The 15778-nt window shown below is 35.3% G+C and overlaps 1 protein-coding gene across 9 annotated transcripts in view; it reads right to left on the bottom strand.

Annotated features, from left to right (window-relative positions):
- The window catches only part of LOC131437912 (protein phosphatase 1 regulatory subunit 16A-like), a 233103-nt gene that overhangs the window by 53522 nt on the left and 163803 nt on the right, over nucleotides 1–15778 (bottom strand). For all 9 annotated transcript variants that reach the window (XM_058607576.1, XM_058607577.1, XM_058607580.1 and 6 more), the window contains one exon: nucleotides 7149–7317. In XM_058607576.1, the coding sequence (XP_058463559.1) occupies nucleotides 7149–7317 (169 nt within the window). The remainder of the gene's footprint in view (nucleotides 1–7148; nucleotides 7318–15778) is intronic.

Genomic DNA, 15778 nt, shown 5'->3' with positions numbered 1-15778 from the left:
CGATGTCCTCCAACACCTTTCTCGGGCTGATCTCTAACGAAGAGTTCTGTATCGAACAGAATATCTAGATCATATGTTCCCTGGTGCTAAAGATAAATATTTACAACCAAAGTACTGTTTGTTCGGCTTGTACGGAATGAATGTAAACAGAAACAGAAACACTGATGATGATGATGATGATGATGATGATGATGATGATGATGATGATGAAGTGACGAGAAGAACCGATGCGAATTCGTAAAATAAACCACTGAAGCACAAAGAGGTGCATCTGGAACAACAACTGTAGAGGACGGTATTACATTCTACTGTGGAACTTAACCTACTCGATACATTGGCCAGAGCTAATTTCCCCAACCAATGAGAATGTACATAACAAAACCCAAAAGCTTACCAGAACAAGTTGAAATATATTTGTTGCCACAATTTCGTTTCAATGCGTAATATAGCCAGGAGGAAAATGCTCTGGTTATAACTAGTTGTTCGTCCTGTTGAATTTCTGCAGTACGAACCGGAATGATCACATGTAGGTAAATTTCATATTCTCTGCTGAATCCACACGCTGGAGACTGTTGAATTTTACGGAGAGAGGAAGCTTTTATTTATGGCACAAACATCTCTTATCCTAGCTGGTAACAAAGTATATATAAATGGATCCCATCTTGGCAAATCACTTTTTGTAGCATATATGAATACTAATGACTTACTTTCAATTTGTTCAGTATTATCGTTTGGCAAGTTAGTTCTCGAAATGTTTTATACTCTATCTGGGGAAGCTGTTTCTTCTTCGCATCAGATCTGATAGATCACATAACAATGTTCCATATTTTTGTTCGTTTTTACGCTTTGTCTTTGACTCATCCGTGCATTAGCAATTTATATTGAACTGATAACGCAATTTAGCAGTTCAGTATTAAACGCAAAGCAATCGTAAAGTGAACTGTGTAACCTGACATTTCGAACGAAACTAGTGCTTGCCGTACATATTATTGTAATTTAGGGATTACAAATTTCCTTCAAGTTTTTGCTGTGCACATAATCATTTTTATTCGTCGGAAACGAAACATTAAAACAAATATAAATGGTTGTGTGCACTTACCTCAGACTTAGGATTTGTTCAATTTTTTTAACTATAGAGGTTTTATCCCTATGATCATACGCCTTTCGAATGTGAAAAACTTTCTAACCCCATATGCGGGGATGGGAATCAAACCCAGGTAGGATGCATGAGAGGCGATGGTCTTACCGACAACGCTACCCGCCCCAACCTGGGGATAATTTTTAATCCCTGAATTACCACAATAAGCTCGACCAGCAAGATGAAACTGGTTTCGTTAGACATTGCACTTCGGTGTAATAACCTTGTTTTGTAAAACGTGTTTTACAAAACGTATTAGCTTTACGTCTGCTTAGCGGGTTAAATTTAACTGCTAGGTCACGTTAGCAGTTCAATACAAACTGCTAACGCACTAGTGAATCGAAGACGGAACGTAAAAACCAAATACAAAATTGTTATGTGCAAATTTTTTGGTAAGTAAATCCCCAAATTTTCAATACAACATTTTATCCAAACATTGAATATGTATTATGGTTGTTATATGGTTGGTATTTATATATTCATTGTATAGAATGGGACATCCTACTGGAACTAGTTTCGCTTCAAGCCACTTTCCCACAGAAATAATTACTCGTCCTATCGGATGATGCCAAGTTTGGATTATATGGTATTTCGACAGAAAGCACAAGAAATGATGACCTCTGTAAATATTTCGCCTTTGTGTTAATTTGGACGGCTCGCTTCACCTTTCGTCACCACTGACCATACGACGCGAAGATGATTCGGGGAAAATTATTGAGGTCTGAAATTGAAAGTTTTTTTTTGCAATAACTGGCAAAAGATCTACTGAATTGAACATTTGATCAACGATCAGTATACTAGGTGAGATGAAAAGTAACCTTCTAGTAAGTCGATATAGTAATTTCTGCGATTTCTATTTTTTTTATTACGCTCGAGAAGCAATTTTCCTAAAGGACTTCAAAATAAAAATCCCGTCGGCAAAGATCTCCTCGCACAAGCTGAACTCTTTATTGATAACTTATCTTTTAAGGTTTTGAAACAAGTGCACGAGTAAATCATCGAAGATGGATAAGGTGGATGGAAAAGAGATTTGAGATTTTAGATATGGTTGCGACGATCTGGTGTGCTGGCACATTGTCTTGTAAAAAAAGTTAAAAACCTAGCCTAAATGCCGTGATGCCGTGATTTTAATAAATCTTCCTTCAGTATCCACGAATAAGAACTGTGAATCAAGACTAAGTCACGCGCGAATACTACCATTACTATAATTTATACTAACAAACATCCTTCTCCCGTGACATTTGTGGAATGGGCAGTAATATATACGGCATCTGGTAACAACAAGTGTTGGACTAACATCCCTTGCCATTCCTGGCCGGCACCGATAATGAACAGGGAACTCTGGGATTATCAGAGCATGTACATTGAAGAATGATTTCCCATTCCCAGGTCTGATCATCTAAGAACTCTCTGTACAATTTCAGGTAATCCCGATCAGTAACGAAGTAGCAATCAGGGGTAATCTGAGCTTAAGCCTAGAATTCCGCCCAAAACACGATGTGTTTACGCAGTACTTGTGGCATCGTATAACTTGCGTACTTCAACTTCCCACCGTGAATCTCTCGAAACCAGTATTTCACAATGTTATCTGAAGGAACGGGGATTAAAAACAATACCGAGTGTACAAAGGGTACATGTACGATGCTCGCCGCGATGGAGTAGCCTTTTATAAAGTGGATAGTAATTCACAGAAAAGTTTCATGAAACGGATAAAATTTGCTGATTCAATAATGGAATGTTCTTTTTTCGCATGCATGCATGCATTTATTTTTAAAATTGTATTTCGATAATTCTGGAATTAATCAGCATGACAAATATGATATTCAACTCAAATTTTTTTCACCAATATCTATGTAGATTTCATCTATATATATATATATATATATATATATATATATATATATATATATATATATATATATATATATATATATATATATATATATATATATATATATATATATATATATATATATATATATATATATATATATATATAAATGCAGAGGTCATTCTTTGTAATCGCATCACTTAAGAACGGATGGACGGATTTACATGATTCTGTTTTTGTTTGAGCAGTTTTTACTCCCACCGGGTTCGTACATAAAAAAATTAGGAAAACTTGCCGGAAAAGCGAAGAATACTAGATCATTGAAAAAATCGTTTGGCGCGCAGCGATTAGTTTTGTGTGAAGATTTCCCATGCATACTTGATCCATTCTTTATTTCGAGCCACGTGCTTAATTGTGTATCAAAATTATTGCTTGCCAAATGACTCAATAACCGAATGCATATGACCGTTCTTAAAAAGTCACTATAGGCAGGAGAAAAAGTTCTGATATGAGTCAGATGAATAGTATTGGTCATCGCGGGCTCGAGTTGAACAATTCATAAAATTTTGGAATAAATCAATGAAAAGATTTTGCTGTAGAAGCGCTAAGGCCAAACTAAGAGATTTTCCTTGCATTTTGCTTTCTAATGATTTAGATTAGACTAAGCGCACATAATAAGTGGCAATTAGATTAATGTTCATAACGGAACGAGACTACCATTTTATATTTCATATTCTGTGGAGAATGTTCAAACTGATAAGATCAATACCAATTAAAAATTTAAGCGTCGTCTGTCCAAGCAATTAAAAGTTCTACATTATCTGAAAAATATTCACTTTATTACAGCTCTCAGGTACGCGTGGCACTTTATGGCAACTAAATCATATTTTTACGAACTTTTACTTACTTGGGCTAAATACAATTTGTAAACATATCTCAATCTACCGAATGAATGACTCTTGAAGAGAAACTCTTCAACATTGTGTTAGGTTTATCAATACAAAATTCTGGTTAGTGAGCTTTTTTATCGATTATCGAAAGCAAGAATCACATCTGGAAGAGAAAACGTTGCACCTTTATGTAGAAGGCATTATAGAGGAATCTCTGTTCAGTGCTTTGATTCAAAGGATGAGATGATAATCTGTACATTCAACAGAAGTATTTCACATTAATTTTTGGTGATATTTAGTTTTGAGCTAAAGTGAATGTGTGTCGAATTCCGTTGATTGTAGGTTAAGTAATCAGAAAAAATAATGGAGACCACTTAGCCGATTGACAATTCTGCTGTCCGAAAACATAAATACGAATAAATCTTTTTTGTGCGAGACGAAGTTCGACGGCCTAGTATCTAGTATCTGATAGATATTATAAAACTCAAACTCACACTGGTTAACTGGTATGATATAAATTTTCGTTAGAATTTTTTTTCCTTAAAAATGGCCATCTTGCAATGTATGAAAAGTTGGTAGGAAACATAATTGATAAATTGGGCCAAAAATTTATCAAAAATGATGTTTTTTGTAAAACGCCTCTAAATTCTCAAAGTCGATTTTCTTATGTGTAGGACCCAATTTGGAGCTCCGAAAACAATTTGACGCGAAATTCATCTATGACTTCTTCATGTTTCAAAGAAGAGTAAAAATTTCTGAAGTGGCCCCCCATTTTTCACGAGGTAACCGATTTTACAATAAGTGTTATTGTTTTGTAGTATTAGTATCTACGAACATGTTCGTGAAATATTTCGTCGATATTCGAATTTTTTATACTATTTTTAGTTACATTAACATTTATATACCTTTTCATTGTAATGCTTCCTGAAACTCAAGTTCTCTTTCGAATTATACGAAACTTTGCAAATGGATAAACAACTATTTTTGGCATAGAATGAAGAAAAAATTATTTAAAAATGTTCAATTTTACTAAAATTTCTGCATAAATTTTCCAAAGAAATCGATATTAAAGTACCTTCTTCACGCGCTTTTTGTCTCTGTTAAATGCTAAAATGTTGCATATGTTATTGGTTTTCATAATCAACAAAAAAATTTTTGTGCTCAAATAGGGTTTTTGAAATATTTGATTTTTTGTATATGCGCGCTGTATGCAAAGTGCACCGCGCGAGCGAATCGGTATGGTGCGGCAGGGTTCGGTAGGTTGCGATGTCGTCGGTTCGACTGAAGCGAGCTGCGACAGCTTTGGACAAGTAGGCATAGAAAATGATTTTTTGCCTTTCTCAACTCAACTTTTTTAAATTGTAGTATTTCGATGAATTTTTTGTATAATATATAAGAGAAAATGAATAATATGAAAAGGGCATCATTACAGCACTAGGTAGATTTAAACAGGTTTCTCTATTAAATGTACGTCAGGAAATTTATTTATTACATATTATTTCACAAGTTCGACTTTAGATTATTCTATATTTTCTGGTGGTTTGAACAGAACATTTACTACAAATTCTTCGTTGTTGGTAAAAATCTTACATTCACGTGTAGTTTTAATCGTCATTACGTTTTTAAATCGATGTTGCTGTTGTCTATCCTGAATGTCTGGTTCGTTTATCATGCAAAAATCCAAGTTTATATTTTTGAATTAATCCTTTACTCAATTGAATAGATTATGCGCAGTTAGAATTCGATTGGTTTTAATTTGATGCAAACTAACTTTATACGCGTGTCTTTTCACGGTTCTTCCAAAGATAACTTTTTTCCCATGTGAGGCTGCGAAAGAATTCCACTCGGTCCTAATTTTATAATCTTTCTCATGAAGTGCAATAAATGCACTGAACTTGTATCGTTAATCTTTTTTCCGGAATGATCACAAACTTTTGTTTTTTCCTTGACTATTTTCGCGTCCAAGCCACACGAAAAAATGAAAAAAAATTGTAAAATAATATGTGATGAATAAATTTCCAGACGTACATTTAATAGAAAATCCTGTTTAAATCTACCTAGTGCTGTAATGATGCCATTTTCATATTATTCACTTTCTCTTATATATTACACCAAAAATTCATCGAAATACTACAATATAAAAAATTTGAGAAAGGCAAAAAATCATTTTCTATGCCTACTTGTCCAAACCTGTCGCAGCTCGCTTCAGTCGCACCGACGACATCGGAACCTACCGAACCCTGCCGCACCATACCGATTCGCTTGCGCGGTGCACTTTGCATACAGCGCGCATATACAAAAAATCAAATATTTCAAAAACCCTATTTGAGCACAAAAATTTTTTTGTTGATTATGAAAACCAATAACATATGCAACATTTTAGCATTTAACAGAGACAAAAAGCGCGTGAAGAAGGTACTTTAATATCGATTTCTTTGGAAAATTTATGCAGAAATTTTAGTAAAATTGAACATTTTTAAATAATTTTTTCTTCATTCTATGCCAAAAATAGTTGTTTATCCATTTGCAAAGTTTCGTATAATTCGAAAGAGAACTTGAGTTTCAGGAAGCATTACAATGAAAAGGTATATAAATGTTAATGTAACTAAAAATAGTATAAAAAATTCGAATATCGACGAAATATTTCACGAAAATGTTCGTAGATACTAATACTACAAAACAATAACACTTATTGTAAAATCGGTTACCTCGTGAATAATGGGGGGGCCACTTCAGAAATTTTTACTCAGAACCTAATCAAATTAATGTCAAATGTTGGTTTTAACAATGCATATACCATTACATATTGCTAAAAGAACATTAAATACGCTTATTTTTTTTATTTAACTTCCAATTCTTGAAAAAGCGTTAAACTTTTTTTCAGTGAACATTTTTTTTAGAGTTTTCGATTTGCAATAATTTACAACAAGAATCAGTCTTGAGTCGAACCGGTCTCTCTATTCGTGCTAAAGTAATGGTTTGCCTTACCGAAGACAAGTACGCAGTTTCATCCAAATCGGAGCAAGCCGGTCCTGATTTTATCACCTTTTCTGCTGTTGATTTCTGCAATTGCTCTACTTTTTCCACATTGTTTTTAGGGTATTCATAAATAGTTAAAGGAGGATACATAAGTGGATTGATTGGAATTTGAAGTAAATTATTTTTTAAAATTGAAAAAGTAAGATCGAGACTTTGTAGAATCTAGATATTATGTAAGTCGAAATACTCTCTCATATATAAAATAAATGTAAACTTTTGAAGAATAATTGCCTTCCTACATAGAACTTACCTCAACGATATCATTCCGGGCTGCAGCCTCCAGCAGGACGACACTATCCTCGAAGGTGATATGGCGCTTGTAGTGCTGCTGGCTTACCGCCATTCGATCTTTGCTCCTCTGGGCTTTAAGCCATTCTTTCTCGCGCTGTTTGGCCACCTTCAACTGTTGCGCGCGACGCCTGTTTGGTACAAAGCGGTATGATTGATTAGTGAATAGTTAGTTTTGCGGTCGAGCAAAAGATGAAGGTGTAGATAAAAGTCAAACTATTGATGAGCTCCACTTGGGATTTCTCACACCGATTTCGGTAGGTGTGGAAAGTGTTGGAGCGGACTACCCTGTTCCTGTTCGGATGGCATTCATTTATTATGACTATTTTGGGACTATACCACAACCATCATGCTTGGTGAACGCTAGATTATACTTTTAGCGAGAGACGAAAGGACCTATTTGGGTTGAAGTCAAAAAAACAGATGCAAAGTTATCCTGCATCCTTCTCGAGAGGACTCTTGGGACTCGGCAACGGACAAACCTCCGCATATCGTAATTATGGTTTATAGCTACAAGCATCGCAGCACACAACAAAGAGCAGTCGAGGATAAAAAAATTTGGTCTCGTTTATTCGTTGGGAACAAAAAAAACAAAAGCGCGGATGAAAGTGAGTAAAATGCTCTGTGCATCCACTACCCACCTCGATCAGCACCAGTGACGATGATTAAAGGATAATGCTTCGAGACCGGTGTCAGCTTGTTTCGACTTGTTTTTAGTCTCTCAGAATATTCATGAGACTAGAAGATGGTACGGAACAGTAGCACTTTACAGTTTGAACGCAGTGATCCAAACTGAAACGTGAATCAGTGCTCCAGTTGTTGGTTGCTTTTTTTAACAGCAGATTGTCTTAACTGACTAAAACAAGTCGCAATTGAGGACTTCTTTTTTTTACGTGAAGTTCTTCGGAGAGAGTATGGATTTTAGCAAACAGCAGCGAAGCCAACGAACGTTGCTTCATCAATTATGAAAGTAGACCAGTGAGGGTGGATACGGTAAAAAAGAACAAAACAACAGCAGCACAGCAATGACCGAAGTAGATGTGAAATTAATAATTGAATGGTTTCATGAACAACTTTTTGACGAGTAAGATACTCGGGTTCCTCATGGTCACGTATTTTGAATTTAAGGTCTTGAAACAATGAGCGTCGTTTGAGCCACCGGGTTAAAGTGCAAAGATTTCGATAAACGATGGATCTGGATTCACTGAATGAATTTTTGACGAAGTAGAAATGATGGCGTCATTTGGGTTTTTTTTCAATTCTGAACCATTAACAATCTAATTCTGAAGCTTAGGTGATCTTAGGAAATGTTATTAAGTCACAAATGTCAACGCCTCTGCGCAACCGCCTGACAATCGCTGATAATGGTATTTATATGAAGTTTGCGCTTCAATAACGTGTTGTTTTTCGTTTCCCAGCTTTATTGTGTTTGCTACGAGTCGGAAAGAAAAATGTTTTCTCGGGGCAAAGCTGGGTGTTGCACAGCACTCAGCGACATGTAACCTTACTTTGCCCGAGTGGGTGGAAACTCTGGTAAATCATACTGATAAAATTTTGATGAGCAAAAAAAGAATTTAATACATTGTAATAGGTTAATTATTTATTTTTCGATAGGATGGTATGCAAAAGTTGATTTTCTACTCGACGTACTTTTTGAACAATTGACGAAATATTGATTTTTCAAATATTCATAAATATTTGTTAATGTAGACGACAGCATTATGAGTAAGTAAGCTTTGTCCCCTATTTGGGACGAAGCTGGACAAAAAAAAATTTTTAGATCGTTCTGAACAATTACTCAACGTAACTAATATTTGAGATAAACATAGTTTTTAGTTGGGTTACTGAAGATAATGTAAATTTTTATACGCAATAAATATCTTATCTATATAGTGAAAATAATCATTAAATCAAAATGTCCCCGCCTTGCCTCGGTTTAAGCATCTCCGAGCATCCCCGTCCCATCTCATAGACATTTTAAATATTTTGATATTTTTTCGCTGAGAGGTACTATTACTTTGTCCTCAGTCACTGATAACTCAAACTGATTTTTATAGTTTACACGCGGAAATTCTATATTAAGGTTGAACACAATTTTATCCAGTTTTAACCAAGTATTGACATACACTTCGAGACGCTTCGAAATAGTTATTTACATTAAACATAATCGATCAATTGGGTTGATCCATTGTGAATATCGTCGAAAATATTGTGACAATACTGTATCCAACAGCGAGACCTAATTTGTTTGAGTGAGTATAGTTCATTCATGACATATAAAAGAAGTATACCGTTCATCTTCAGACCAAGTGAAATGATCGAATGAGGTCGGGCTATTTGTGTGAGCAGAAATATTTACAAAAGGTTTGCTCCAACAAGAAGACACTACATGCCATACAGCGAACGCTTCAATAGACTATTTGAAAATTAGAGCAAATTGATAATTTTAATAAAAGATTTTTATATTCCATTGAGAATTGAGAAAAGGTTATTAAGTTTATCCATCCACTCAATTCAGTTGGTGCAACCTGCAGTTATATGGATTGTAAATGAAGGACTTCAAACTTAATTAAATTTGGGGAATTTTAATACCATACCATCAGTTTTCAAGTAACGATAATCTTGTTATTATAGACCGTTGTCATAAGGTCTCTGTTATTCATGAGGTAAAGATATACAATAAATCTCAAACGGCTTCACTGGATGAACGATAAGAAAAAAATGTTTCCTTGTAGAGTGATTAAAATTAACAATTTTATGGGTGGAAATAGTTGGCAAGTACAAACTTTTCGATTTAATTGATTATCAAATTTCAAGATATAAAGAATCTACACGGATAAAAATCTATTACCGGTACCATAATTTTTTAATCATGAACCATGCTTTCTCATAAAATTTCATAAGCAAAATGATTGATATCATGAAAATATTCATGAAAGATGTGTTATTGTTCATGATATCAATCATTTTGCTCATGAAATCATGACTTATTATTAATGATAGATATGATTCATGATTTCATGATTTTTAATCATGGTACCGGCAATGGATTTTTACCCGTGTATTTTCAATATAATAAACTAAGTATCAAGCCCAGTTGCTATCAGAATGTGTGATTGCGTGTTCGATCATATCGCACAACCAACCAGACCACATAAACACCTGCTGATAAGAGCACCAGACAAGAGTTACGACGTTTACAATCGCCGAATTTCGGCGAGGATGACATCATAAATCAGAAAAGCAGAAGCGCCCTGTCTTTGTCAGGAGCCGCTACCGTACACATGCAGCGGAACAACGAAAAGCTGTACCGACAATGCTAAGCTGAATTGAAATTTTGACTGTCAGATTTTCTCCCCTCTTTGACCTCTTGGGATTAGAAATTACACGGTAACTGACGGTTCACCGCAATATGGCACGGAGGATCGGTTTCTCACACCGTATCTTATAAATGTTTATACCCACTGTGGAGGCAGTGGCAAACAGCAGTTCATGTCGGGTTGAAAATTTAATATGTGGAGGAAAATTTTTCTTTGTGCAAGTTTACAATTTTAAATTGGTAACGAAAGTTAACATTTCACCAGGAATTGCCTAGCACCACTTAGCAAAGCATTTCACGCTACTGGCATTTCAAAGTGTTTTCGAATGCAAGTTGTTATGAAACTAACGTCAAATCAAGACAATCACACAAAATCGGTTTCTACAGGAAAGTGATCGGAAGGTAGCCAGACTTATAGGTGTAACATGCAGTTTGGTTGTTCCACATAGCTGATTTCTCGCGTGATGAACATCTAGGGAATAAATTATTCTTATTTTTTCAGACAATTGAGAAATAAGACGTGCTGCCTTTGCTTGGATGCAGTGGCATACAGAAAAAATCATTAAAATAATGTTCCATTATATGCTGATATTCCCTGTAGCCCTGCCGTGCTACATTTAAAATGAATGACACGCGATGACACGCGCATTTTCCATGTTCAATATTTATCGAGTTACAAAATTTTAATCTAGATTCAAAGATTAAAAGTGAAAATTTCCGTCGAAGATATAAATTTAAAGTTGTACGTGTAGGTAAGCACCCAATCAGGACATTGAAACAGAATCTAGAGGCCAAATGATGTATAAACAAACAACGAAACAAAACAAACGACAAAACGTGCGTGAAGATGGATTACAGGTAGCTTCCCGGATAAAAGTTCAACAAAGAAATTAATCGAAGTGATGTCCTTAGAAATTCCAAATTCATTTTTGGTCGATAAATTCGCAAGAAATCTCATGATCTGACAAGTTGTTCGCAGCTGCGGACAAAAAATTCAGATTTCTATGACAAATACGATTACGCATACCCGAATGTTTAAGCAGAAGTGCTAGAAAAAGTGTTTTCTCCTATACATCGAAGTTTTTTTTTTGATGAATCAAAATAATACTCAAATACTCTAAGTACAATTTTTTGCTATCATAACCTATAGCATGAAGTCGAATATAACAGCATAAAATACAAGTACGCGTTTGTTTCCACTTTAGATTTGTTGTTATGATGGTTGTGTAAAGCCGGTACATATAATTGAATGCACTCATTTATACATCGTACAGGCGATTCTAGCAAAAATCGTTTGTAACATACTATTATCAGCTTGTCCCATGTCAATTCTGAAATGAATTTGTTGATTAATGCCAGGTTCCTCAGAACAATTTTCAAAAAATTGAATTTTTCTTTCATTTATTGCTAGAAAATTCTCTTATGAATGATATAGAATTTTTCCCGAAGGTACGCGTGAGCGAGAAGTTGGTAGAAAAATAGGGGACGGTGCGCGCCCAGGCACGATTAGTCACGAATAAAAACTTTGATCGGCTTTTTCTCGAAATCATGTTTTTTCAACTGGGTGTCACTAGTATTCTAAATATTGTTATTTAAAATTTTGTTCACAATTAAAAGTGCAAAAAAAAGGTTTCTCTCGATGTAAATTTTTCATTCTAGTTCCGACCATAGCCTATTCGATACAGAATATGAAAATGTTTTACTTTTTGTTTGCTGATAATTGATTTCCAAGAAATGATGACCCACCAAAAACCGAATGAATTTGAACATCTGTTTTCAGAACCGCCATATTGAAGAATTAAAAAAAAGAGAAAAACAATTGAGCCTTCAGAAACAGAGCCTTGATAATTTTGAGAACCAATCACAGTCACCTAAAATCGACTAAATCGATAAATACTTACTTCAATATACCCAAAATCAGTCTATTTGGTCAACTAATCAAACCTGTTCAATAAAAAAAAATAGACCTCTTGTTGAAAGTATTTTGTTCGATTTTTCAGTGTTATATAAATGAAAATGATTTTTTTATATTTATCAGCATGTAATTCTGGAACCGGAAGTCGCTATCGGGATGTAATTTGATAGGATTCTATGGCATTGTAAAACTTTTCATTTGACTATAAGCTTGTGAAAATTGGTTGAGCGTTGAGTTTGAGAAAATCCAGTGTATCTTTTCTAAATTTACTTTTTGTATATTTTATCTTGTTACTCCCAAACCGGTTTTGCGATTTCTGAGAAATTCGAGTGCGTTTTTTTCAATTTTTTTGCTCATTTTACCTAGTTACTCTCGAACAGGAATTTCGATCTGGGTAAAATTCAATAGTAGGCTATGAAACCGAACGACTTTTCATTTGAATCTAAGTTTGTGAAAATCGGTTTAGTATCTCCAAGAAAAACGGGTACACATTTTTGTTACATGCATACACACACAAAGAAATTGCATACTCGACCATCTCCAGTACACAATATAACTAGTTCTAAAGATTTCATTAGTTTGTACATCGCAATATTTAGAAACACGCCCTTGAAATAGAATTTGTTTACATATAACCCTGTGACTCCGGAATCGGAAAAAATATCCAAACAAATTGAAGTAACTTTCCATGGGATTGTAAGATCTTGCATTTGAATCTAAGTTTGTTAGGCCCGGTTCAGCAATCTATGAGAAAATTGACTACTTATATTTCCGAACGGAAGTCGGATCCGGATTAAGTTCAATAGTGTTCTATGAGGAAGAAAGATCTTTCATTTAAATCTAAGTTTGTGAAAAATGACACAGCCATCTTCGAGAGACTTGAATGCACTAAAATGTTCCATTCCAACATACAAACATGCAGGTATTTGCTGATTTCGACGAACTGATTCGAATGGTATATAACACTTAGTTCTCCGAGCCTCGGTACAAAAGTCGATTTTTCTAGTGATTGCATAACCTTTCTTATACGAGAAAGGCCAAAATTCATATTTTTGTTACACGATATCGTCCGAAGTTCAACTCTGATTAAATAAAACTCCCGGATATTCAAAATTTATTCCAGTAATCGACGCCGTGATGTATTCAGTAAATTGATGTATCTTAATTGATCGGTGAATTAATCATCGAAATTTCGTGATTGAAATTTTAACAGTACGGCAAACTATTGAGTAAAAAAACAACATATTTATCTGAACCATTTCTATTTGAACTTCGTCAATTGTGCCAAAACGTTCGATTAGATCCATTAGATTGCATGAACCGTTTCTTTCAGAATACCGCTTCTGCTAACCTGGCCAAGAATAGATAGATGCCGCATTCGACATACCAAAATCAATATTTGTCTTTGTTGAATTCTAAATTGTCAAGCCAATTTTTGCTGCTTGTCGTCGACTGTGGAAACACTAGTCAGCGCACATTCCATTCGTTGAGTTGTTGCCCGTCCCGCAAGTGTTAAATCGCAAACTGTCACATCTTTCCCAGACGCAATCTGTTCGAGGAGCGACGATAGAAACAAAATTTAATTATTACTCTCGCCATAAATCATCACTTTCGTTCGTTCACGTGTGCTTGTTCGTGTGAACCACTTTGGCGCGTCGCTTGGTGACGTGCATTGTGAGTGGAACTGTCGGTTTGTTGACAAACTTCAACTGTTGATTTTTAATTTCTTGTGCTCTAGAACAAATTCAATTGGTGCTGGTTTTCGAAGCAAATTCATCTTCTACTAGAGCTTTTTTTTACCTCATACAAGTAACTTTTTTTCGAAAACTACCTACACAGCTGAAACAATGTGTCGACGATAGAAACAATCTGAAAGCCAATTTAAGTTGTAAGAAAATTTCCGTTTCATCTGATGCTTCCTAAATCCTAGGTAATGTGTGGATATCGACAAACTGAGTTGTTGAATAATCATTCGAGTACAAAGTGGCCAGTATCTCGATATCAGCAAAAATCGAATAAAGTCGGATTCTGCTTACTAAACACCAATCGAATGTTTCCACTTCAGGAAAGAATAAATTTCGTGACAAGTTCTATTAGCACAACATTGGAAAATGCTGTAAAGTAAATAAAAGAAATATATCACCAGCCTCGCTATTAATGCACTGAGCGCGAAAGTCGACTCTCGCCTGGTTTTCACGTGCCTTGCTGTTGACTGACTGCAAGGGTGCGATGCGATAGAAAGGCATATGATTTATGACCGGTGCGCGCGATGTTCGTAGATTCTAAACCCTGTTCGCTTACTGCAGTGTAGGTAAAGTCATGCATCAAATTCTGTCAATGCCTGAGCACCGGTGCACGGCCCTCAGCAGTGATTCGATTGAAGGTGAATCCTTGACACATTTCTGCATTTTGATATTCACGTGTACATAAAAGTAGATGACAATACCTCGATATACTCGTTGTTAGTACGAGTGCACATGCATAAGTATAACGATGAGAAAATACAATCTGGGGGAATTATATCCAACTAGGCACTAGATATTCGTTATGAATGTAATGAAAAAAAAACTATGTTTTTCAAGACTCGGGCGACTTACATGCAAATAAATGAGCGAATGAAACATCTTTTTTACACTGCATAACAGTAAAGTTATGTCGATTTTGATTATTTCTATACAGGTTCTCTATGATTATACGGAATATTTAACTAAATTCAAGAAAATTGGTTGTGCAATATCTTAATATTTGGACCAATATCTTTAGAGGTGCTCGTTCAGAGATGTCAGGTAATTTTTTCAAAGTAAAGCTATGCATTTTTTCTATCTTTCCACTTCTTACGAATACCACGTCGAAGAAACTGTGCAACTTTAAAATGCGCGAGACATCGATGATAACAATTTCCCATTAGAGTTGAGAAATGATGTGTTTCGTATGATCACATTTAGCATCCAACACCGGTGCTACACGACGATATGAGCATGCTAAGAAACTTCACATATCATAAATTCCCAAACATTATCTATAGGATACTTGTCTGGATAATCTCTCGATCAGTCAAGAACGACGATTTTTATGCTTTCTGAAAATGTTGATAAACGTTTAAAACAGCTGCATGGTGCATCGAGCTTGAGCGACCACCCCTGGTTGCCACTCCGTTACTGATCGGGATTAGCTGAAATTGTACAGGGAATTTCTAGATGATCCGACCTGGGACTGGCAAATCATCCTTCAATGTACATCTTCTGGTAACCCCAGAATTCATTGATCAGTACCGGCGCCGGCCAGGCCCGAACGTAGATCGTCTAAGGAATGGGAAGGGATGTTAGTCCAACACTTGTTGTTACTAGAGGCCGTATAT

This window comes from Malaya genurostris, chromosome 3 (assembly GCF_030247185.1).
Source record: "Malaya genurostris strain Urasoe2022 chromosome 3, Malgen_1.1, whole genome shotgun sequence".
Classification (NCBI taxonomy): domain Eukaryota; kingdom Metazoa; phylum Arthropoda; class Insecta; order Diptera; family Culicidae; genus Malaya; species Malaya genurostris.
This window is presented reverse-complemented; position numbering and strand designations above follow the sequence as displayed.